This window comes from Ammospiza nelsoni, chromosome 3 (assembly GCF_027579445.1).
Source record: "Ammospiza nelsoni isolate bAmmNel1 chromosome 3, bAmmNel1.pri, whole genome shotgun sequence".
Taxonomy (NCBI): Eukaryota; Metazoa; Chordata; class Aves; order Passeriformes; family Passerellidae; genus Ammospiza; species Ammospiza nelsoni.
This window is the reverse complement of record NC_080635.1, coordinates 71804252-71828892: the sequence shown is the minus strand read 5'-3', so window position 1 is coordinate 71828892 and position 24641 is coordinate 71804252. Positions and strand designations below refer to the sequence as shown.

General features: G+C 40.4%; 2 protein-coding genes across 3 annotated transcripts; one reads left to right on the top strand and one right to left on the bottom strand.

Annotated features, from left to right (window-relative positions):
* Positions 1–1065: 1065 nt before the first annotated feature.
* GCFC2 (GC-rich sequence DNA-binding factor 2) lies at positions 1066–18292 on the top strand. 2 transcript variants are annotated; one of them, XM_059468934.1, is made up of 18 exons: positions 1066–1426; positions 2589–2696; positions 4068–4229; positions 4743–4961; positions 5906–5985; positions 6912–7027; positions 8713–8899; positions 9380–9503; positions 10773–10851; positions 12040–12152; positions 12898–13097; positions 13507–13657; positions 13931–14052; positions 15204–15280; positions 15459–15525; positions 16255–16401; positions 16747–16871; positions 17256–18292. In XM_059468934.1, the coding sequence occupies exons 1-18, from the start codon at positions 1066–1068 to the stop codon at positions 17368–17370; spliced, it is 2553 nt and encodes an 850-aa protein (XP_059324917.1). In that variant the 3' UTR covers positions 17371–18292. The 2 variants fall into 2 exon arrangements, with proteins under 2 accessions (XP_059324917.1, XP_059324916.1); XM_059468933.1 differs by having other exon boundaries at positions 13504–13657.
* Positions 18293–18691: 399 nt separating this feature from the next.
* On the bottom strand, positions 18692–23917 carry MRPL19 (mitochondrial ribosomal protein L19). Its single transcript, XM_059468935.1, has 6 exons — positions 23839–23917; positions 23516–23627; positions 21803–21921; positions 21128–21262; positions 19799–19980; positions 18692–19043 (listed from the first exon to the last, which is right to left on the bottom strand). Exons 1-6 carry the CDS (start codon positions 23894–23896, stop codon positions 18828–18830), a joined length of 822 nt encoding a protein of 273 aa, XP_059324918.1. The 5' UTR covers positions 23897–23917; the 3' UTR covers positions 18692–18827.
* Positions 23918–24641: the final 724 nt, after the last annotated feature.

Genomic DNA, 24641 nt, shown 5'->3' with positions numbered 1-24641 from the left:
GCGATTTGAGCAAGAACATTTCAAACGTTTGCTATTCTTGGATACTTCTCTTGGGACACAAAGGCTTACTTGAAGGACTTGCTCTGCCTGGTTTTATGGTTTCATTTGGAGTGGGATGCACTTTCTTTCCACAGAGCAAATCACACACAGCTCAAGTCAGCACGGCAGAAATCAAAGGCTGGTACAAGCTACAGCACAACTTCTCTCCAAGCAAACCAATTTGTCATCACTTGTCACATTCCCACCTTCCTTCTGTTCCCAGCCATATGTTCCCCTCTCTTCCACCAGCACTGGTACCTGCCTGGATCCTTCTGTGAGCTCAGCCTGAGGAAGGGGGAAAAAATGTGTGATTACTTTTTGACAACAAGCTACAGAGTCAGTTTTACATTTATAATAATCACAGAACCATAGAATGGCTTGTGTTGGAAGGGACCTTAAAGGTCATCTAATTCCATTTGTCCCTTCCATGGGCAGGGACAACTTCCAGTAGACAGGTTGCTCAGAGCTCCCTTCAACCTGGCCTTAAAAAGTGTATTTATTTGTTTTTATTAGTATGTTACTACTAATTCTAAAACAGCTATTTTATTTATGCGTAGTTAGGCATTAATAATTACAGTTCAATTTACTATTCATTTACGTAATACATAGCAATCACAAAAGTCTATAAATATTCATTAATAATTATCGCCAAATAACTTTTGCATATTGAAATAATATACTATCATACGTTATTTATAAATGATATTTTATAATACCAGAACTCCACAAACTTTCGATGGTACTGCGGAGGAGGGGGAAGCACCCACCCAGCACGGCAGCCCCGGCACTGAGGGGCTCAGGGTTTGTCCAACAAGTTACATTTTAGGCATCAATGAATCACCAAAAAACGCCTTGTACATTTTTTTACACCTTTCCCTTCTGCCCCTCCGTCCCTCCCAAGCTCCCGCCCAGCCGCGGGCGGGGCGTGCCGGGGTCACCGCGCGTGCGCGCCGGGCCCCACGTTGGAATCGCGGCGGTCCCGGGAGTGATTCCCAGTAGCGATTCCCGGTAGCGATTCCGGCAGCGATGTTCCGCCGTCCCCCGCGCAACTTCCGCGGCCGGCGGCGCGCAGCCTCCAGCGGCAGCAGCGACGGCGAGCCGGAGCCACAGGCGGAGCCGGCCGCAGCCCCATCCCCGGACTCAGCCCCGTCCCCGGACTCGGGCGCCAGCTCGCCCTCGGAGCGGGAAGCGGAGCCCTCGGAGGCCGAGGGCGGTCCCGGCGCGGAGCGGGCGCTGCCCGGGGAGGAGCCGGCCCGCAGCCCCCGCGGGCGGGCGCGCAGAGCCGGGGCGGGCCCGGGCCCGGGGCAGCGCCGAACCGGGGCCGCAGCGGGGCCGGGCCGGGCCGGGAAGGAGCTGCTGAGCTTCGGCGGCGAGGAGGAGCGGGAAGGTGAGGAGGGATCGAGTGTGTGTGTGAGCCGCAGAGCTGCGGGAGCGGACAGGCTCTGCCTTGGGCTGCCGCCTTAGCGAGCCCCTCCTGCCTGTCTTTGTAAACACACCCAGCCGTGCTCTGTCAGGGGAAGGGCTCTCAGGAGGGTTTGCACGGTGAACCCGGACCAAAACCTGGGCTGGGCATGGTTAGTCTGGAGAAGACAGAGAGCTGGGCTCATCAGTCCGTCTAGATCAGTCCGTCTAGACCCATCTCGAACGCGGGTGCGAGAGAATGGTGCCGGACTCTGTTCGGTGATGCCCAGCAATAGGATGAGGAGCAATGGCCACAAACTAAAACACAGTAAGTTCCACCTCAACACGAGGAAGAACTTTTTACATCACGGGTGGCAGAGCACTGGAACAGCTGCCGAGGGAGGCGTGCAGTCTCCCTCTCTGGAGGCATTCCAAGCCCACCTGGACACATTCCTGTCTCACCTGTTCCAGGTGACCCCACCCTGGCAGGGGGGTTGGCCAAGGGGATCTCCAGAGGTCCCTTTCAACCCTGACAATTCAGTCACTCTGTGAAAAGTACTTTGGCAATTATGTATGTCCACATTTTTTCGGCTGAAAACAACTGAAATCTTCTTAGAACTGGAGAAAATCAGAGAGAACAAGTACTGTGTGCTTCCATGACTGAACAAGCTTATGATGAACAAGCTTAAATAAATGAAACTTGTATGTTTAACTGACACTTCTGGGCTGTTACTGTTGTGGTTGATAAGAGAATGTAGCCACCTTGGTGGAGACAATCTACAGAGAGACCCTGCATTTCAGCAGTGCAGTGTTGCTGTGTAGAGGAGGCTGAGCTGCAGCTTTTACCAAAGAGGTGATAGATCATGAGTGATAAAGCTACTGTAATATTTAGAATTAATCCAGCCAGAACTGAAAGACTGGACATAGATAGTCCTTAATGCCATGGCCTTGTTGACATGTTGGTGTTTGGTCATAGGTTGGATTTGATCTCAGAGGTCCTTTCCAACCTAATTGATTCTGTGATTCAGAAGTTATGCTGTGCACATGGAGAGTTTACATGCACTTTTGCATGCAGTGCATACACATATATGTGTGTATATTGTTGGCTTTATGAATGTTACTCAGAATCACTTTGTTCTATCTGCTAGGTGAAGAGTTTTTTAAAGTTAAAAAGCCATCCTTCAATGAAGTAACCTTTAGAATTAAAAAGAAGGAAAGCTTACTGCCTGTACAGACAGAAGCTGAAGAAAGCAAAAGTAAGTACTTTTTTTAGCTAAATATTTTATGAAATACATGAAGAGTGATGTAAAAATACTGCCGTTAGATGTTTTTTGCTTGTTAATTGAACCCAGAATTATACTTACAATGTTAGTTTACAGGTTTATAATTATGATGTATTTGTGCTGAAATTATTTTCAGTTTGACCGTGGTAAAAGATTATCAGAACTTGGAGGCTCTTATTGATTTTGCAGAACCATGAACATCAAAGTTAACAAAGTTTTGATAAGTTTTTACCTCAGCATCATATCTTTCAAACTATGGGCCAGGTATCCACTGCTTATTGCTGTCCGATTGCAGTTTGATCTGAATATTGGCGTTGAGGGAAAATGTGAGCTTAGTAACATTTTGCCTGATGAAGGTTAATAAATTGTGTGCTCTTACAGCATTTAAATGTTTTAATTTAATTCAGTCAATAGCCTAGATTATTCTGGTAGTATCCCTAGTTTCATTGAAATACAGTTGCCCAGAGAGGCTGGGCTCCCCATGCCTGGAAGTGTTCCTGGCCAGGTTGGATGGGGCTGTGAGCATCTGGTCCCCATGGCAGGGGAATTGGAACTAGATGATCTTTAAGGTACCTTCCAACCCAAACCATTCTGTGGTAACTCTCTTGTTTGAATATTTGGAGTTTGTGTGTTTTAGAAACAAGTGCATCTAAAAGTTCTCTTTATGTATTCCCCTTTTAACACCTCTGTCAATTCACAGATATACCATATTTGCTAATGGTAGATAAAAGTAAATTAGATTGAGATTGGGCAATAATTCCCTTTGAGGTTGTGATTCAGCTGAGATAGTAAATTTTCTTAGTAACTTATAAAAGTATATAATGTTCTTATAAAAGGTGGTACATTCTGTTGTTCATTAATCTTATGATTTACTGAAAGTGTAGTGGCAGATGAAGAGAAATCTGTATTTTTAAAACATTTGATAATAACTGGAGACAAGATAGATAAAAATGTTTATAGTTTAACTAAGACTGCTTTCTAAATGCAGTTTTTCAAGTCAAGAATCCAAATATGCTGTGAGCAATCAGAATATTAATTAGTTGTTATCTGAGAGCTGATCTCATTGCTTTTGTGCATGTAAATACACTCTGTGTCTCAGAAGGACTCGTAGTCTTTCTGTGGGAAGCATCATCAAAGATGCTTTTATTCAATACAAGAATTGGCTTGTGACTCTCTTGGAATGTTACAATTTGACATGTTTTGATGAGAACAGGTGGAGATAGACATGTGACCAGTGTTTGCTGCAGCAAGGTGTAAATAATTTCTGGTAACCAGTTATGGCACATCATATTCCAGCAGCTGAAACTGAAATAATGGATCATACTTTTTTCCCCTGTAATGAAGAAATCTGTCAGTTGGAGCCTGGAGTTGGCAACACCAAAGATACTCATGAAGAGGATGAGGACAATGAGGATGAAACTTATTCTTCACTGAATGAGGATTACAACAGCTCAGATTCTGAAAATGAATCCAGCTCTCCACAGAGGGGGAAGGATTTATCACCAGGTTAGTTCCCTAGCTTCTTCTCTTTTTTTTTTTTTTTCCAAGAAAGCTGTTTTAGAACATTTTGTGTTTGAAGGACATGACAAGTTAGGTGAGGTGAGTTCCACTAAGCTTAAACCACCGAAGATATTGGCATCTGTTTATCCTGAGTCAGGGCTACCTACCCTTCTGGAAGAATAGTGGTTCCCCCACATTTTTAGTTGCAAACATTTGTTGTCTTTCTATGCTGGTTTTGGGAAGGGAGCAGAAATTATGAGCCCTGGTTATAGAAGAAAGGCAGCAGAAATTTTCTCTTTAGTGATGCACAATTCCCTTCATGAGGTGAAAATAAAACCTCACTTTGAGGGCTGAGAGCCACTTTTTCATCTCCCTGTATTCTACATGGCAACCGTTGTAGAAAACCATCTTGTGTTGTGTATCCAGGGTTGTACAGTGGTGCTCAACAGTTGATGATTGGCATTAGATACAGAATGTTGCTTTTAGTCTTTCCTTAGATTTTCTCTCTCTTTGATACAGGCAATATCCCCAGTGCAGCTCAGGTTGAGGCTGCTCGGAGGAAGCGTCACTTAGCCAGGACAGAGGCTGATTATCTTGCCCTGGATGTTTCAAACAGTCCTCAGGTCCCTCAGAGAAGAGGAAGCAGTGATTTGGAGAGTGAAGATGAATCTGAAACAAAGAATCTTGATTTTGCTCCTAAAATGAGAACTCTTAGGCAGAGGATGACTGAAGACATGGGTGAGTTTATGCTGTTTCTCCCAGAGGCTTTGTTTTAGTCTCTGGAGCCACGTGGGACTTGCACAGTAAGCCCTTGCTCCTCAGGGCTCTTGGAAAAAGGCTGTGCAGTTGGTACTTGAGGTTTCTTTATATGGGTCATAAACCTGGTTTAGGTCTCACTGGTGGTGGAGCAGGATACTTTGAGAAATGTTTACAAAATTATTTTTGGCCTTGTTGACTGCAAAAAAATGGCCTTGTAAGAGGCACATTTACTGTGAATAAAGTTACTCTAAGCCCTGCCTCCTGCTTCTGGCCTGGCCTTCTAAGTGCTCTTCCTGCACTGACATTATAAATTTCAAATATGGAAAACAAACAAACAAACCCTCACTCTAGTCCTTCAGAAGTAAACAAACCTACTGCATGCAAAACATAATTGGCTTTTCCATTGTTTTTATTCCCTTAGAGCTGCTTATAGTGTTGTTTATGAAGCACAGGTTTACTTAATTATTTGGATAAGGGCTATAAGGTATGCATATCTATGAGCAGAATCTGCCATTCAGATTAATGTTAACGAGATGTTTTTGTATCTATAGTTGAGTGTATGTTCTGGAATGCTCAAGGGTTTGTTGGGTGTCATGTCTTGGTCTATACTTACACTCTTGTTTACATGTATTATGCATGTAAACTTTGTTTTGAGAAATAAAAACAAGATGTTTGTGTGCCTCCTACTGCAGTAGTAGTTGTCTGAGAAACACTTGGGGGAATTAATATTACTGTGAATCCTACAAATCCCAGTAGCCTTTTCCAAGCCTTCCTTGCCTTTCAGTTTTGCAGTCTTCCATCTGCAGGTTTTTCATCTGCTGTATCACTTCTCAGTGTTGGCTGGGAGACCCATTGTTGCTTTAGATGGAGGGGGAAAAATAAAGGCTGTAGTTGGATCTAATAACAGTTGTTTTACTTTCCAGTGTCTCTGAGTGATGCATCAAGTGACGATGAAGCCAAGTGGGAAGAGCAGCAAATAAAGAAAGCTGTTAAACTCTCTCAGGTGACACACATGCTTTCCTAACCATTGGAAGTTGCTTTTTGCTTATAGGCAAGAGAGATTGTCTGGAATACTGTTGTATCTCTGTTCTGCCCTCTTGTTAGGGAGGATCTTAGGAAGTTATTCCCCGATTCTTCAGGGAACGATGATTAGAAATACGGGAAGATGACAATGAAAATCTGTAATCTCTGTCTGGCTGTTGAGAAGCAGTGTGGTGGTGTCAGCCCCAGAGGCAGATATCTGTTGTGATAAGAGATCACAAGAAGCAGAGAAGAAAATTCTGAACTCTGATTTTTTTGCTGCTGTGCAAGGGATCTTGAAAACAAGAGTATGCAAATGATACAAATGTTGCAAAGTTGCAAAGCAAAAATTATTCTTTTATTCTGCTAAATTTCTGTTGACTGGCAATCTGAGAGATCTCTTCACAGTTAAGGAGAATGCTGTCTTTTTCTCAGTAAGTAATTGGCAAAAACTAACTATATTCTGATATGCTGGAAGTTTTGGTTCTGGCTTGGATCACTTACACTGGATCAGACATAGGAGTATCTGAATAACCAGCTCTTTATTGAAGTCAGTATTGACAATTGTAGAAATTTTTCCAATTTGGGGAGTAGAGGAATGAGAGAAAGTTACATCCTATTGAGACTGTGTTCAAATCCAGTATGATCTTAGGTCCTCATGTTCCACTTGCTTATGGAAAAGTTAATTCTACTCTTCAGGATACAGCAGCAGTTTATAGCTGTAGACCTTGTTAGTTATGGATTTAATGCTTGATTTGATTGGGTTTTGTCTAGATTTTTTTGTGATTGAAATATATGTCTTTGTATCAGATGTCTAGTATTCAAATGGTATGTCTTGATGATCTGTAGAGTTGCAAAGGGAGAAAATGTGTAAATGGTGTATTAAAAATTGACACTTAATTTTTGTAGGAAATTTGTGATGATGCCTCTGTGCGTAAATATCAGCCAACCAAACCCAAGTTTGATACCTCTGTTTCTCTACCACCTGTGAATTTGGAAATTGTGAAGAAGAGACTGACTGAAAGGTAACTCCTTAACTTACTATTTGTCTGAGTTTTTGTCACAGAATGAGGCAACAGCTTTAAAGTCTTACTCTTTTTCTGGAGCGTTGAGCTTTGTTTGGGTTGTTACCAAGTGTAATGATGTCTAATGGAGTACTACAAATTTTTTACTTTATGTGGCAATACTTTGTTTCAGGGCAGCATTTGGACTTTCCAAGAGTGTTTCTGTCAACTTGAACATTAGAACATAAATTCTTTTATTTGGCAGCAGCTTTTTATGGTTACTGGTAGTTCTTGACAGAAGCCTTGGCCTGTTTTCCCAGCAAGAAGAACTTCACTGGGGGCAGGTGGAGCTGGCACTCTCCATTCTCCTATGGTAGTTCTTATACCAGCTTCAAAAATAGCCCAGTATTTCCCAAAGGAGCCCAGGTTCTCTACAGCCTGTTCAGAGCGTGCCTGGATCTTCTTTAGTTGTGTGCTAGGCTGTGACTTTTCTTGGGCAGCTCAGCTGCTGTGTGGGCAGCTGAAGTGGACATGGGAACCTCCTAGAGGGTGTGTGGGAAGGACAGCTGGGGTCAGGCATCCCAAGGTAAGCCATCCCCTGTCATCCCTCCCAGCACTGGGAAGCAGCTGTTCAGATAAGTTTAGACAAGTAACTTAATACAAGTGAAACATAAATTGTGCTGTGAACTTGCACCAAACTCTGTGTAATATTTGCTTTGTACAGACCATCATTGCTGCATTTGTTTAGAGAAGTGAAACTAAGTTGGACTAAATATTTTTGTGGAATTGTATGCTTTCTTAGCTTTAATCACCTGAAGGGAATTGATGTACAGAATTATGTACAGAATCAAATAAGAAAGCATAAGAATACAGCTGTCAAGAGTGGGAAATTTGTCTGGGAAACAGCAGGAAGGGGAGAGGGAATGTGTTTGGTGTAGGTACAAACCTGTTTTGTTTGTACATGTTTTTAACATATTAAGTGTTGAAATAAATGAATATTTTTTTCTTTTTAATTGGTAACACAATAGAACACAATAGCTTAGTTAATCTGTTTTCTTTGGGAAGTGTTTAGTTCAGGGAGGTAAAATAAGTTGTGGTCTGTGCCTTGATTCTGTTCCAGACTGCTCAAACTGAGCAAACACTTGGGATATGTAAGGAGGGAAGGGGTAAAAAAGAGAGAAAGCAGAGTTGTAATATATGTAAATGTTTGTGTGCTACATGTCTTGGTGTTTGTCCCTCAGCAGTAAGAGTTGTCAGTTGGTTTGTGTTTAATAGTGAGCACATTGTGAATACTACAGGTACTTCTGTCCATGCAGCTTTTTATTAACTGGTATGGACATGTTGATGTGAGCTGTAGTTTTTACCAGATTACCTTGGGTAGAATCTATTTAATAATGTGATACCATGTAATTTTGGCTTTTATGGTTTTGGAAAGTGTGGTGTATTGAAGAGTCCAGGTAAAATACCTGTGGTGCTTTCCAAACCAGCACCATATAAATGACATTTGGGTCACCAAAGCATGATGGTTGTTCCTACCCTGTAAATGTTGGCATGGGTAAATCTTTCAGTGCTGCTCAGGTCAAATGCAAGTGCTGTTATAAGCACAGGCAAAGATTTTGTATGTGATTATAATGGGAGAAATGTTTTGGAGTACATCTGCTGTTAAGATGGCAATAGTTCTGATAGTCTGGGTTTCTCTCTTTCAGGATAACATCCTTACAGGATGTGCACCGTGCCCACCAGAGAGAGTATGAAAAATACATGGAGGATATTGAGAGCTCAAAGATGTCTGTCCAGGAGCTGGAGAAGTCTTCAGATGCAGCTCTGAATTACAAATTCTACAGGACCATGAAAACATATGTAGAAAACTTGATAAACTGTTTGAATGAAAAAGTATGTATATTTTCCTCTTTTTTTTTTTTTTTTTTAAGATGATAAAGGTGTATCCTGTCAGTGAAAAATGAGGGATACCACGCAGTTAAAAATCAGTTCTATCAGAATCAAATTTAATTTTAATTTAATTTTGTGTCACTTCGCAGTTGTGAATTTCTTCAGGTAACTTTAAACAGAAGACATGTTAGTGAATACATTTTCTTCAGTGGCTAGTGCCTTAAAAGCAAACTGCAGTAAAACCATGGACACCAGTGGTGTCCTGGTGAACTCTTTTGTATGAAGTCTTAGTCCTTTATGTGTAACTGGCATGTAGTTTGTGTTTTCAGCCTGAAAACTCACATGACCAGGAACTTACTTGTCAATCTATGATGCTTCTGTTCTAATTTCACATCCCCACAAAAAACCCATGGATGTTGGTTTTTGTTCATTCTTGTGAGATTTAACCAATTGAAAGCCTGTTTGGTGTTTGCTGTGTTGCAGCTGAAGGACATTAATGAGCTGGAATGGGCTGTGCATGCCCTTCTGCAGCAACGAGCCATGAGAGTATCGAAGCGAAGGCAGGAGGAGCTGAAAAATGAATCTGCTTATATTCAGCATCTGACAAGTTAGTACAAAGTTCAGATTTTCAGTGAGAAAATAACTTCTGTTTTTGAGCAGAAATACAGTTCATTTTTGGGTTATGATTTTAATTTTCACCTTTGATCCCCTTTCCCCTTCCCATTGTCAGTAGGTGTGTTATATTGTACCTCATTTGAAATTCTTACCTCAGTAATGCCCATGACACTTTTTCTCTGGCTTAATTTCTCTAAATATAAGGTGACCAAGTACCTTGTCAATTTTTAATTTTTCAATTTCCCATCAATATTTAAAATGAAAAATGTGAGTCAGTTTTCCAGTAGGTCTCAAGTTGGAGAAAGCTTGCTTATTACTGAATTCTGTGAATATCTGAAAAAGCTGAGTGTGTAATTGGCAACATCACTTTTACCTGAGGGTGTCTGTAAGGCTATATGTGTGCCCAGATGGGAGATTTCAAACCAGGAGGTGACACCCATGTGGCAGAGCATGAAGAGAGAAGCTACTCTGTGTAGGGATTTTATCTAAAAGAAGACTGTGTTTCAGTCACTGTAGGAAAAATTAGTACAGTTTTCTCAGCTCATATTTTCTTTCCTCACTAAGGTATTGTTTATATGCTGTGTGAATCTCTGGCTGCTGCTATTTAAAAAACCCAAACAAACCAGACCTCCAAAACCCTTTAAAACTGTTCAGGCAAAGCTGAGAGCAATCTGCTTGGAGCTGCTGGGAACAGATGGAGGGCAGATGCACTGGATCCTGGTAAATACTAAATCATATGGGTTCAGTCTTCTCACTTGAGGGGATAAACTGCTGATGAGAAAGTAGCAGCCTGGATGGTTTTGTAAAATGGGCTGGCAAACTGACAACAGGTGTAAGGAGAGAAGGGTAATGACATAATAAGAATTGCTATTAAAATGATTTTACCTCCAGCTCATTACAAATGAGACTGCACTTGCATGTTTAGCAGCACATAGCGTTGTTTTTTATGTTCCTAATTATATTTAATATAGTGGAAAGGCTGTTTTTTCTTACATGATAGTACTTCAGTAGTAGTACACCCTTTCTCTTTGGCATGTTTTGCACATCAGCCAGTTATTAAGGCTACAAGGAATTCACTCTGATTTACTCTGGACACTGTTAGAGTTTTGATTAGGTTTGTTCTTTTGTTGTCTATTTTCCAAATTAAAAAAAAAAAAAAAACTGAAAAAACAATAGAAGGAGATTGATTGTTTCCTGTTTGAAAATAAAACAGGAACTTTAAAAATGTACCACTTTATTTTTGGCTGTTTCTGTCTTACAGGTGGGAATGACAAACCAGTGAAAAGCAAATTGGAAGGTGGTGAGAAGACACAAGTTCTGGAAATGTGTGAGCATCGAAGGTAACTCTTACACAGAGATGCACTTAACTGATAAATGTGCTGTGCATTGACTTCCTGTTATTCCTGCAGTCATGAATGTAAACCTGTAGGATTACTAAATGAGATTACACTAAAATACTTCAGTATTTGCTTTCCAGAACTTGAAGTACATGGAAGCCATTATGCTATAATGTCATTCTCTTCATATTGATTTGAACCTGAATGTTAATAGAGCTGGATATTTTAAATTAAAAAGTCTTAAGTGAGATAAAATTAGGAGGGAGCTTTTTTCTTCCTATTTTAATTAATAATAATATTAACTTCTACAGAAATATATTTTTATATTCTGTATAAATAGCAAAATTGGGCAGAATTGTTTCTGCTGGAGAGGTGATGGTGAGTGAAGCAAATCAACCTCTTGCCCCAGGTCTACTATCAGTGTAGGTCAGACAGATGCTGCATTTTTGATGTTACAGTGTTCAGAGATTGGTACCTTTTTTTTTTTTTTTTAATATTATTGGGAGCTTTGAAAGTTTTATAGTTGGTACCTCAAGTCATAACTATACTTTGAAGCAGCAAGTACCTTGAAATTTTACTGGAGGAAAGGTGATATAATAAGAATAATTTCCTCTCACAGCAGTTAACTTTTAATGGTAATTGATAAGAATAACTGTTTAAAAGTATTTATGCAATATCACTTCCATATTATTTATCATTTTCCTGTGGTAGAAATTCAAGCCATTTTGCAGCCTGTTTCTCTTGATGCCATGTCAATAGTTTTTGGAACACCACTGGCACATGGGTGCTATCACCTTTTTCCTGTGGGTTGTTGAACAAGTGATCCAGGACTGGCAGGATAGTCTGAGAGCTCAGTAAATACAGTTCAACACCAGATGCTCAGTGTTGCAGGTGGGATGAGTTGTTAGCCTCATCAGTGGTGATGAAGTGTAGGGAAGGTTATTGCATGGCTCATGGGGGAGGTCAGAGATGTTGCTCTAAGCTCTTGGATGTCAGTTGCCAAATCCCCTCCTATTTCCACAGTTTAGGAGTCCTTTTGGTTCTGTAGTCACTGTTGCTCCCCCATTGCTTCTCCTCAGGCTGTTCTCATGACTTGTTTTAAGTACAGTTTTTGAAGTTGGATTATTTCTTTAAGCTGTCTCCTGCAGACACAGGAGAGGATAACTCATCTGGGTTCATTCCCAAATGCAGGGCTTGCAGGCGGCAGGCGAGGGAGCGCTCAGGAGAAGGAGATCACCACGAGGGCTTGTCCAGTGATGAGGAGCTGACTCCCACAGAGCTGGACGAGTTCCAGAAGAGCAAAGGTTGGTGGCAGTCCTAATGTGATGTACTAGAACAAGATCTCTTGTTGATATTTCTTCAATGATTTTTTTTTTAAGAAAAAGTAGAGGAATACTTCATTTAAGTTCCATATTTTTATTTGCACACTGTAGAAAAAAATGCACTCAGGCAGTTCTGACTAATGACTTGGGAGGAATGAATGAATGGTTGTAGATTTCTTGTGGTGTCAGTTATGTGGTGGCAGCACTCTACATGGCTTTTTAAACTAGAGGTTAGCTCTGTCAGATTCTGCCAGAGCTGATCTGGTAGTACTCAGTGCAGTGCTGCAACATGTTTTGTACAGTCAATTTATTTCCCAAAGCTGGAGTGTGAATTAAAGGTTGCTTACAGTGTTTGTATTATCTTCAGTGAATGGATGAAGAGGAGGAGAGAAAGGTATAATAACTTTTCTTAACATAACAGCAGAAGGATTTTCATGCCTGAAATTTTATCATTCTGTAACAAAGTTTGAAATACAGTTGTTATATAAATCTGTGGAAAAGGTCATGAACAAACTTACCTTGCCTTGGTATTCTGACACTATTTTTCTCTGGGTTCTTGTGGGAGCTGCTTTTAAACCGTTTCAATGTCAGGTGTGTCAAAGATAGATAACAAATGCAATTCTCATAAAAATATCTTTTATGTCCTATAGATGCATAAACCCTTCAGCTTATGCCTCAATAAGTTCTGTGATTGTTTCTTTTTATTCCCAATGAATATTATCCATAGATAACGTTTTAGAGGATAGTAGGAAAATCTTTGAAGATGTACATGCAGATTTTTGTGACATCAGAAAAATCCTGTTGAAATTCCAGGAATGGAAAGAGAAGTTTCCTGACTCTTACTGTGATGCTTACATCAGTTTCTGCCTGCCTAAGTTATTAAACCCATTGATCAGAGCTCATTTAATAAGTTGGAATCCTCTTGAGGTGGGTGCATCAGCTAACATTTTTGTTAAAAATTGTATCTGTGTGTGTATGATGTATTAATATGAAGAATGATTTTTTTTTTCCTATACCTAGCACAGTGAATTAGAAATTAAGAAAGCTACTGTGTTGTCTCAAAAACTGAAGCATATTGTGGAATATTCTTAACTTTCCCCTTTCCTTTTACCTCCAGCCCCTTTTACACCTCCTGTAAAAACAGTTCTCCTGGGTTCTTCGAAGACACTTGAAGAATCCCACCCATTAAATTGTAGCTTTAAAACTAGTTTTGCTCTTTTGGCCCATTCAGTGATGAGGGTGAAGCTGAAATTAAGTGGGAATTTGGGTGTTGCTGGATTGAGCTTTTCTGTTAATGCTGACAGCTGAACGACTAACAGGATTCATCTTTCAGCAGAATTTTACAGAGTTGGAAGAGATGCCCTGGTTCAGAGCTATAGAAGAATTCAGCGATGCAGAAAATGTATCTGAATCAAAAAGAGATGATGATCATGATAAAGAAGTTTTGCCTAGAGTGATTGAAAAAACTGTTCTTCCCAAAATTACAGGTATGATAAGATTGTATTGAAATCATTCACTGCAGCTACACAATCAAACCTTAAATAAAAATGATAATATCAAATAACATTGGTGATATCACAGTGCTCTAAGATGTAATGATTGTGTAGTTCCACAGAGTGGGGCTGAGGTGGCCTTTTCAAAATTATTGTGAGAGGCTGAGCTTTTTGTATGTTTACTTCTGTTACATTTGTAATGGCTTGAAAATAGGGCAGATAAGTAACTTGCATATTATGAATGAAATAAATTCCTGTTTTTTTCAGCATTTGTGAAGAGCGTGTGGGATCCTTTATCTACTTCACAGACAAAGAACCTCGTACAGCTTTGCAATAACATCTTTGGAAAACAAATCCTTGCCAAAAACGAGTCCAGCCGAGCAAGAGAGGTAAAAGCTGTGGTACCGAGAAAGGGGAACTTCACCCACCGTGTACTTCTATGTGTGCTCCTTTGGGTACTGAGAACATTCTCCTGAAGCTGTTTGGTTCTGATTACTTTTTTGTTTTGCCACTTAGATGATTTAACAGTTAAACTTCCAGCTCTCTGATGCTCTCCTTGTTGAAGATGATGAGGCAGAAATCAGCTGCTGTCAGTAGAAAAATTCTGCCTGTATCTATCCAGAATCTGTTTGTAGATCTAATCTTCCTTCACTGCAATAATAATAATTTGCATTTAATTATCTTTTCAAATTTGAGCTTTATATGCTAGTAATGCTTCAGTGGTGCATCCCTTAAGCATTTATTTATAAAGTAGGCCTAGAATTTTAAAACTTGAGAATTCCCTAAGGTTGGTTAATTGGTGAGGAGGAAAACTACTATGTAATCCTAGCAATCCTTTAATAATTACTTTTATATACACAGTCACTCTAGGAAGCCCTTCTTAGCCTGATTCTGGGTTTATTCTGATGTAAATCAGGAAGTTTATCTAGTGAAAATGGGATGGATTAAGTGCTGAAACAGGATGGATGTTTGGGCCCTGAGTATGAAAAGAAATATTTTAAAGAAAATGTTTATGCCTTCCAAAGTCTGCTGTTTTGAAACCACGGCTTTAAGTCAAGTGATACAACTGATCTTAACAAGAACTTTAATAAATAGGCTTAAAAAAAAAGCTAGGTGGCAATCTATGGCACCTGAAAACATGTTGCTCAAAAATGCATGCTATCCTAGCTATGGTGATTTTTCTTTACATAGAATTTAACATCTTTTAATGGAGATCCCATGTGTATAACTTGCTTTGATTTTAATCTGTACAGTTTTCTTGCTGCCTTGCAGATTAATGTGCAAAAACAGGCCTCGCCTAGGGATATAGCTTATGGATATAGCAAAATCCTCTAGGCCAAGCCTATAGATAATTACAGCTGTGATTTGTCCGCTGTTTCTATTTTCTATTCAGGGTCTCAATGTGTGTTATATACAAATGGCAGCTGCACTTATCTCTAAGATATCAGACCTCTGGAAGAACTAAATAACCTCTGAGGTTGTAACAAATGGAATATGAAGTCTTTCTTCTGAGGACACATTAATAATTCTTTTTTAATAGGATTTGATGAACACGGTTGTCCTAAGGATGAAGAAATCTGTAGAGGAAGATGTCTTTATTCCTCTGTATCCTAAAAGGTAAGCTAACCCTCTGACTCTCTTCAGTTTGGATTTTTGGTTTGTCCCCTACAGATGTAGATGAAATACTAGACATCTAGACATCCATGTCTGAGAGATCAGATGTCTGTTTATCTTCTTTTAAATCCAGCAAAAAATAATCTTTATTTTAACTTTTTATTTTTCTTCCTATGACCAGCACTGTGGAAGAAAAGTCATCACTACGTTCAAAATTTCAAGAGAGACGGTTTTGGTCAGCTGTTAAGGTAGAGAAAATAGGGCTGGATTTGTTCTCTTTGTCCTCTCTGAAATTCATTTCATTGGAAACATTAACATCCCAGACCATATTTCAGTTTTCCTGCTATTCGTGTTGCCTGTCCTCCTCCTTGGCTCAGAGCAGGTTAATTTTCAGGTAGCTTAACCTCAAGGTGTTTTACCTTCACAAACACAGCCTTACACCAGACTCAAAAATTACAGTTGTAAGGATTTATAGTGATAGAGGCAACAGAAAAAAACCCTCAGTGCCTAATAATACTGATGAACTACAAAAAAACCTTTGTGATGCCACAAACTTTAGCATCATCATGTCATGAGGGACAGTGTGTGTGTCGTCTTGTCCTGAGCAGCTGATGTAACTTTTTCACTTCTGTCTTTGCTTCTCTGACAGTTTGTTTAGTTGCCTTCTGTACTTAGCAAATTGTTAAACCCCCTAGAAGGGTAAAAGTTTCTTCCCACCCTTGGGAGGTCATGTATAGACATACACAGGTGTATCTATACATACAGATAGATGCACTTGTAAAATTAATTAGGTTATTTACTCTAGTTTATTAGTGGCTAACTGACCAGAAGTTTGAAGAGTGTAAATTCTAGAGTTTGAGGATTTGTACTGGATGCACATATTACCTTTCTATGTTTTTCTTTTATGAAACTTAAAAGAGTTTTGGCACACTTAGAGCCAGCAGCTCTACAGATTCTTTGTTTCTGCATTACTGCAGCTGCTCTCCAATGTTGTTCTTTGGGATGGGATTGTCCAGGAAGACAAGGTCCGTGATTTGGGCCTGAGCAAGCTGCTGAATCGGTACCTTCTGCTGAACATCCTGAACACACCTCTAGGGCCAGATAACATCAAAAAGTGTAATAAGGTAAAAGATAATGTTCATTCCAGGAGGGTGTATGCTCAAAGCCTTTTGTTTTTCATGAAGAGGGGTCAAAACTGAAGATGGAATATTTAAAAACAAAGAAAATGTAAACATATAAAATATGATTTTATTTTTTTCTTTTAACAACCTTGCTGCATAAGACCATTTTAGAGCAAATACTGGTCTGTAGGTTCTTAAGCATAACTACTTAGAGAGATAATCAATGTTGGTTTAAAGGAAAAAACACGCTAATAATGACTGAACCTGCCAGAAGGTTCCTGTCAGAAATAATGTGACTTGGTTATATTGAAATGCTTGTTAAACTTTTTCCAAATACTGTGTTAACAGGTGGTTGCATGCCTCCCAGAAAGATGGTTCCAAGATCTCAAGGGTGGATCAACTCTCCCTGAATTACTGAACTTCAGCCAGCACTTGCTGCAATGTGCCCGTGCGCTACACAAGGACAACCACAGGTGATGGATGAGGCTGTCCTTGAGATTCAAGTGCTTCCCCAAATACTTTGTGTTAAAATTTTTTAAAATTCCTTAAACACCTTATATTTGACACTTTAAAGTATGCTCATGTCATGTATATATATATATATATATATATATATATATATATATATATATATATATATATATATATATATATATATATATACCTAAAAGAAAAGATGGAGTCTAACGTGAAGGAGCACTTGAGCAGTCCTTGTTTACTGTGAGAGTTTGAGATGGTTGACATTGTTTGCTGTTGATGATCAGGGTAGCCAAGGTCAGGAAACAAAAATTATAGTTTAGACAGGTTAATAAAAGTGCTGCTATATTTTAAATATTTTTTATTTTATTCTTAAATAGTGATGAAACAAAAGAAGTTCTTCTCCTGCTGGTGAAAATTGGAGCTTTGCATATTGTAGAAGACTTCATTGAAGAGCATAAACTTGAATACCTTAAAGCAATGATTGGGAAATAGAAACTTTTGAAGGAATGCTTACAATTACTGAAACAAGCCACAGTGAACCAGTTCTAATATGAAATTTAATTAGTGGATCCTGCCTACTCAGGTAGTGGTAGTCACTATCTTGGTGTTAAATACATGAGGTGTTTTTTCAAAATGTCTTTTACGGCCATCTACTCCTAGATTAGGGAATATTTAGAAATTGCAGTTGTCAAAGCAATGGTTCAGGCATTCTAAAATGTGTGAGTGCTTTAGTGCTGTATCCTTCTTGAATGGAATCCTGCAAACAGAAAGTGCCTGTGAACTTCATCACTGCTAGCCAGCTTGACAGGTTATTTTCAGTATTAATTGCCAAATACCATTCTGACTCAGCAGTCACTGAGCTCTTCTGACTTGTGGCCCAGAGTGATTTTTGGTGGGGTTATTGTTCAGCCATTCCTAGTGAAAAGGATTCATGATGCCCCTGATACAGAAACAAGGGGGGTCAGTGTGCAGGTAAGGAATCAGGATTTTCATCACAGACACTGTGATGATGAGAACAGAACAAGTTACTTTTTAGTAACTGGAATTCTAGAAATCTCCCTTTGCTTCCCAGTAAGCTCTACAGAACTTTACTTCTTCATATCCTTATTAGGATATTATTTCTAATGTTTTGTAATTTTGTATATTTGCAATAAATATTGTTACAGAATACCAGGGATGTTTCATTGTAAAAACTGTAATGCATCACAGAATCTGTTTGTGACTATTTCTCCAAAATCTTCTGGGAATAGAATTTAACTCTTGTAGACTTAATCTTTATGCCTTCTTTTTATATTTTTTTTTTAAGTTAAAAAGATATTTTTGTAAAATATTTTAATTGTAAATAGGTTTGATCAGTATTACAGATGAAAGATTAAAAATAATTTGGTTTGTTTTTGAAAATAAAATATTTTACTGTGGTAATGACTGTTACAGCTCAGTTCTTTAACATGTGACAAAATGTTTTTAAGTTGTATGAAAAAAAGCCCGCCAGCTCCACTAACTTACAGCAGCTTCAGGACTTATGTTGCAAATAATGCTTTCTAATAATCAATTTCTGCTGTTTTCCCTCTCAGAATGCCAACAAAAATGCAACTGCTGATCAGCAATCACCACAAGCTCATGATCTCATTGCTTTTCTCTTGTTTTGCTTTGCCTCATCCCAGCTTGTCTCTAGCACCAGCCTTGTGCCATGACAAATATGTAATTGATGTTCTGTCACAATTTAGCTCTGTAGATGTTTGTTTCTGGAAGAAAGATTCCTTGTAATGACTTGAGGGCGTTGAGAGGGCAGTGGACACTTGAGCCACAGAAATCTGTTCATGCTGAAATCTGGAAAGGTTAACTTTATTGTTGCTTTGCCCATGTATATACAAAACTTGACAACTGATCATCCATACAGTAAACTAAAAATATTAATTTTCTCAGGAATTCTAGACTGCAAAAATCCATTATTTTTCAAGTTCTTCACTCAGTTCTTTCTGAATCTTTTCCTCTATTTTTGAAGTATCATATTCTCTCAGCATGTCAAACTCCAGCCATGGCTGGCTCCATTTCTGTGCTGCTTGCATTTTATGTTCTGGTAGCTCAAACTTGATTCCTTTTATATTGTATTTGGGTCTTTCCCACCGTTTTGACCATGGTTTAGGTTTCATTCGTACCTGCACCTAGAGTGAAAGATGAAAACATTTTTTAAAACCCAAAACAATAAAAGGGTACTAAGAAATTAGATTGATTGTGATCTTGGCAAAAGGTGACAACTGCTGCTCTAACAGGAGGAAAGTAAGAGAAAACTGACCAATCTGTCAGTGTATTTAGTAACTACTAATTTATGATTGTTATTATAGTATCTTGTAACACTTTTTAATTAACACTGTCTTGATTTATCACAGAGTGCTTAACTGAAACATGAACTGAAGATAACTCATCTTTTCTAGTTTTACTCCTTATTAAGAAAAAAATAAAAGTAGCATGAGAGGGAAAGGGAGGAATTGCCATACTGAGTTTCTACACAACACTCTGGCAGGGTTTGATGGTTTCTGGATCTTCCCCAAGATGCAGATTTTAGGTGACTCTTCCATCTTTCTTACCTTGCTTCCTGACACCAAGCACTCCTGAATCACTAACGACATTAACAAAAACATTCCTGTAAGAAAAGCTTTCCCTTCTGCACAGTTCTACAGAGGAATGTGGAGGCTGCTCCTTTTTGTGTATCTTCAAAATGAACTCCAGAGGATGGTAGGTGTTTACATTCTCACCATTCTTTCATTATAGAAAATGGCACAAAGACTTGCCTGATTTTATCTACTTTTGTCACCCTGGTAAGTGATGTAGCAAAGAGCTGCTCCAGCCTGCCAGGATAAGTCATAAATGGAAGCTGTAAACAATGCTGTGCTTTGCCCCTGACACACGTGGCTCCTACCTTGTTCACAGGGATTTCCTCGTGCTCCATGCGAGGCACAGGTTTCATGTTGACATCGACAGTGCTGTACTCGGGGAGGGCATCCCGCAGGTACATCAGGTTCTCATCCAGCCTCTTCTCCAGCTTCAGCACCTCGATGGCCTGGATGCGAGGGCTGTACAGTTCATAACAGATTTCAACCCCTTAGAGACAGAAAGCCTGCTTTAATGCAACACAATCAGGAGCAGAATTGCTTCAGTTACACATTTCTGTATCATTGCAAACTGCTGTTTAGTCCTCAGAGCACTGCGGTGCTGCGTGCAGTTGTGATTATACTTGTGCACTGTGTCTGCATATTTCTTTGTAAATCAAATCTTTGAAGCCATTCTGTATAAGAGACTTGAATGGCTCAGATTTAAGGAAGATGAGCTTGGGTTTTCAACTTTATTTCCTTTTGGTTACAATGGCTGTTATTTATGCATCTCAGTGTAGGTGTTGTGTGTATGAAGAGACACCCATCCTTTTCATATGTGCCCTCAGAACTCCACTATTTGTACTGCCCCTGGTTTTGTCATAATCCAGAATATGAACCTGTGATAAAACTCTTCTAATCTGTTGCTTATTAAAACAGTTCACACCTACATCCCTAGTTCATGAAAACACACAGTGCTCAAACTGGGCTGGTATTAACATGGTAACAGACAACCTAGGCTCAGACATAAGCACAACCTTCTCAAAATGTCCAAAAATTACTGTGCAGTTCCATATCTTCAAGTACAGAGCACATCAGCATTTCTGTGTACACAGTTTTAAACTTGCACAGTACTCTAACAGGCAGACTCATACTTTCACTTCAATCTGCTGTTTTCCTCCCCACAGACCCAATTTCTACAACATAACACATTTTTTGCTGAACACTTGTGTCACAGACATATTTTATGAAATATCCTTTCGTTAGGATCTTTTCTCCTGAGAAGCTGAGAGGCCTCAGAAACAAAATGTAAACAATGATTATCTGCTCTGTGGAATGCAGGTGCATCTTTGATTAGTCTCATGTGGCTGTTTTTAATTAATGGCCAATTACAGTCCGGCTGTCTTGGACTCTCTGGTCAGTTACAAGATTTTATTATCATTCTTTTCTATTCCTTGCAAGCCTTCTGATGAAATCCTTTCTTCTATTCTTTTTGTAGAGTTTTAGAATATCATTTTCTTTTAATATAATATATATTAAAAAATAACAAATCAGCTTTCTGAAACATGGAGTCAAGATTCTCATCTCTTCCCTCATGCTGGGATCCCTGTGAACACCACCACACACTTGCAGCACAATTAGCACATCTGCAACCCCACCTTGGTCTTCTATGACATTGCGGAGGACAAAGGTGGCGCCGAGCCCGGTCCCTCCCCTCTGGATGCAGATCCCCACAAAGCGGCTGCATTTGTCACCAGCCAGGGGATTCGCAGTCGTCACGGCCAGTATACTGCCTGCCAGAAAATGGATTTGAATTAATAGTTAATATGTTCATTTAATATGTTAATAAACAGTTAGTATGTGCCAAAATGTGGGAAGAATCAGGCAAAGTGCATTGATTCAGGTACATTTTAAAAATACTTTTGCTTCCCATCAAAACTGCCAGAAACAGAAAAAACTGCAAAGGTGACCTGAATTAATATAGCCTGATACTGCAGGCTAACTGCAAACTTTCTTCACCTTTTTTTTTTGCTCTTCCCTATCCAAATTGAATTTAATTAATCCAATGTATTCTTTTTCTTTAGCTCTGCTGGTAAACCATATGCTCAAGTGCCAGGATTGAAAAATACCCACATAAGGATCACATTAGGATTACTCTTTTAGTTAATCAGGATGCAAATATGAGATTAAAATATGAAGTGTTACATATAGAAACACATCCAGTTGATCTAACACACCTGAGACTTTATGTTTTATGCTATTCTACATATGACCACACTCCACACAATGTAAAATACTGCCAGAATCACAAAAGTTTTAGTGCTGACACTGACCAACATAGAATTCTGGGATGTTGAAAACTTTTCTTCTCTGTATCATATCTTTTCTTTCTATATAGTATTTAAGAGGATCTTTTCTCCCTCTGGGAGGTATAAATTCAGGGCTCAGGAACCTGTAAGAAAAGCCAAACTTTTAGAAGTATGAAACAAAAACATTTGCATAAAAAATACGAGACAATTCCAAGTATTTGGCCTAAGAATTATCAGCTGTTGCCTTTTCAGAGATATGAACTGCAGTCTCTGAAGTCACCAATTTTATTTAATTATTGTTTTTTGATATCGAAAATGAATTTTTTGTGGGGTTTTGATGTTGGTTTTGGGGTTTTATGTGGCTTTTTTTGTTGCTGCTCTTTTAAACAGAATTTTTTCCAAACCAGTAATACATGTTGGTCTCAGAGGAGCTGAATGAAAGAGGCCAATTCAATTAGTGCTGTCACAGCTTAGAAACAGGTTATTTCATGGTTTAATTGTAATCCCCATGACTGAACACCTACTATTTGTTGACTTTAATAACAGAAATGGAAGAATCTATTACAGTTTTCACAAACTGATTCTACAGGACACACCACATAAATGTCCTTTTGTGTTACAGAAACTTAAATAGACTGGTAAAATGAATTTTTTGCTACTAAAAAGTTAAACCATGCCAAAAAATTTCCCCATTAACCTCAGTTATTGACTGCTAAGATGAGTGCATATTTCCTGACATGGATTGGCTTGAGTGAGAACCATTTCCAAGAGATATTTGGATGTGCTCACTCAGGTTTGGATGGCAAGACCATCTGCCCTCAGAGCAGACAGATGAAGGTGGACTCAATTCAGTTGTACAGATGCATCTTAAAAGTCCTGGATCTGGCCAGGAGAGAAGTGCCCAACAGAGAGGAGGACAACTGCAAATCTGCCCTACAAACTTTATGGGGCTGTGGGGGCAGCAGAGGTTCTGGCTGGTGCTGCTGCCCACTGGCAGCAAACAACACCAAACCTCCTCATGATCTTCAAAGTGAGGTTTTGGAGGGAGCAGATGAGTAGTACAGTGCCACCACTCTTCTTCCAGACACAGCACTGCACTTTCAACCACTGGGTCACTTAAAGTAGTGCAAATTGGGTTTAAAACCCAGGGAGGTTGTGGACGCCCCAGTCCTGGAAGTGTTCATGAACAGGCTGGATGGGACTTGGAGCAAGCTGCTCTAGTGGGAGGTATCCCTGCCCATGGCAGGGGGGTTGGAATGAGATGATCTTTAGGTTCCTTCCAACCCAAACCACTCTGTGATTCCATGAAATGGGCTGAGGTGACAAAAATACCCAGAATCAAACATCTCATGAAGGCTACCAGAGACATCAGGTCCCTATCACAACCAGTACTGAAGTCCAAGGCAAAGGCAGACACAGGACCTGTGTCACTGTCACAAAGGGATGCCTTTAACAGACATGATCTCCCACATTAACCCCAAATCTGCAAAAGTATTTACTGCTCTATGGTTTTTTTCCATGTTTCATTGCTTTCAGAAACTCCAGAAACAGTATTTTAAGGTGCTTTGAGCATATTCCAACTCAAATATCTTTGCTAGAATTTTACAAACCGTGTTGTTTTTTTCTTTTTTGTTATAGTAATTCCTTGATTCTTTAAGTGAGTGCTCACACAGTGAGAGCCCGAGCACGGCCCAGGTGAGGCTGTGCCAGCCCAGGTGAGCAGCGGGACACCCTCACCTGCTCTCCTCCTTCTTCGTCTTCCTGTCGATAATGACGGGCTTCGGAGGCGGCTGGAATTTCGGTGGCTTTCCATCGCTGCTCACTCGACACCCCGATAAAGAAAAACACCCTATAAAATACAACAGAACCTTTAAAACACCCGTGATTTCAAGTTTAACCTCTCCCCACCAAAGCAGGGCATGGCACCACAACCCGCCCGCCAGGCCAGGAGCCTCCTCCCCCCCGCTCTGTGGGCCAGGGAGGGCAGGAGGAGGGCGCGGGGCCCGGGGGATGATCGGGGGAGGCTCGGGAGTGAGGGTGAGGGCCCGGGCGGTGCTCACGGCCAGGCAGGGCGATGGCGGCGCCCCTCGGCAGCAGCCTCCCACAGGCGGCCGCCATGACGGCTGTGGCGCGGCCGCTACGGCGAGCGCGGGGGGACAAAGCGCGGCGGGACGGAGCGCGGGGGCGGTGCCGCCTCACGGGGCGGTGCCAAACTGGAGCAGGTTTGGGTTGGGATACCGGGAGAGAATTCCTCGCTGTGAGGGTGGCGAGGCCCTGGAACGGGCTGCCCGGAGAAGCTGTGGGCTTCCATCCCTGGAAGCCTTCCAGGCCGGGTTGGAAGGGGCTGGTTTTGTGGGAAGTGTCCCTGCCCCAGGCAGGGGCTGGAAGGGACATTACATCCCAACCCGTTCTGTGATTTGGGGATGAAGGGGAGCAGAGCGGCCCCTTCCACCTCCATCCCTCAGGGCAGGAGGCCCCAGAGCAGGGGAGAGGGGCGGGGGCTGTCCTTGGATGCAGAGCTGGAGCTCCCGGTGCATCCCCGGCATCATCACAGCTCAGCACAGGCACACTGTAGGAGCTCCTTGGACATCACAGAGGTCAGGAATTCACCAGAGGTTATGAATTCTGGCTTTGCCACGTGAAAGTGGTGGTGTGTTTTCCAGGAACACGCTTCTGTGTGTTTTCATGATAAAAGCACTCAACTAAATTTTTTTTTCGAGGCCATTCTGTCCATACTTCAGATATCCTGCAGTCTCAGTGCTTTTCACCAAGATTAGTTTAGAAATTATTGTATGCAAAAGTACTGTTGAGGTATCTTTAATATGTTTGTGTCAGTCAGGTTTCCTTGGCCATCAGTCTGGAT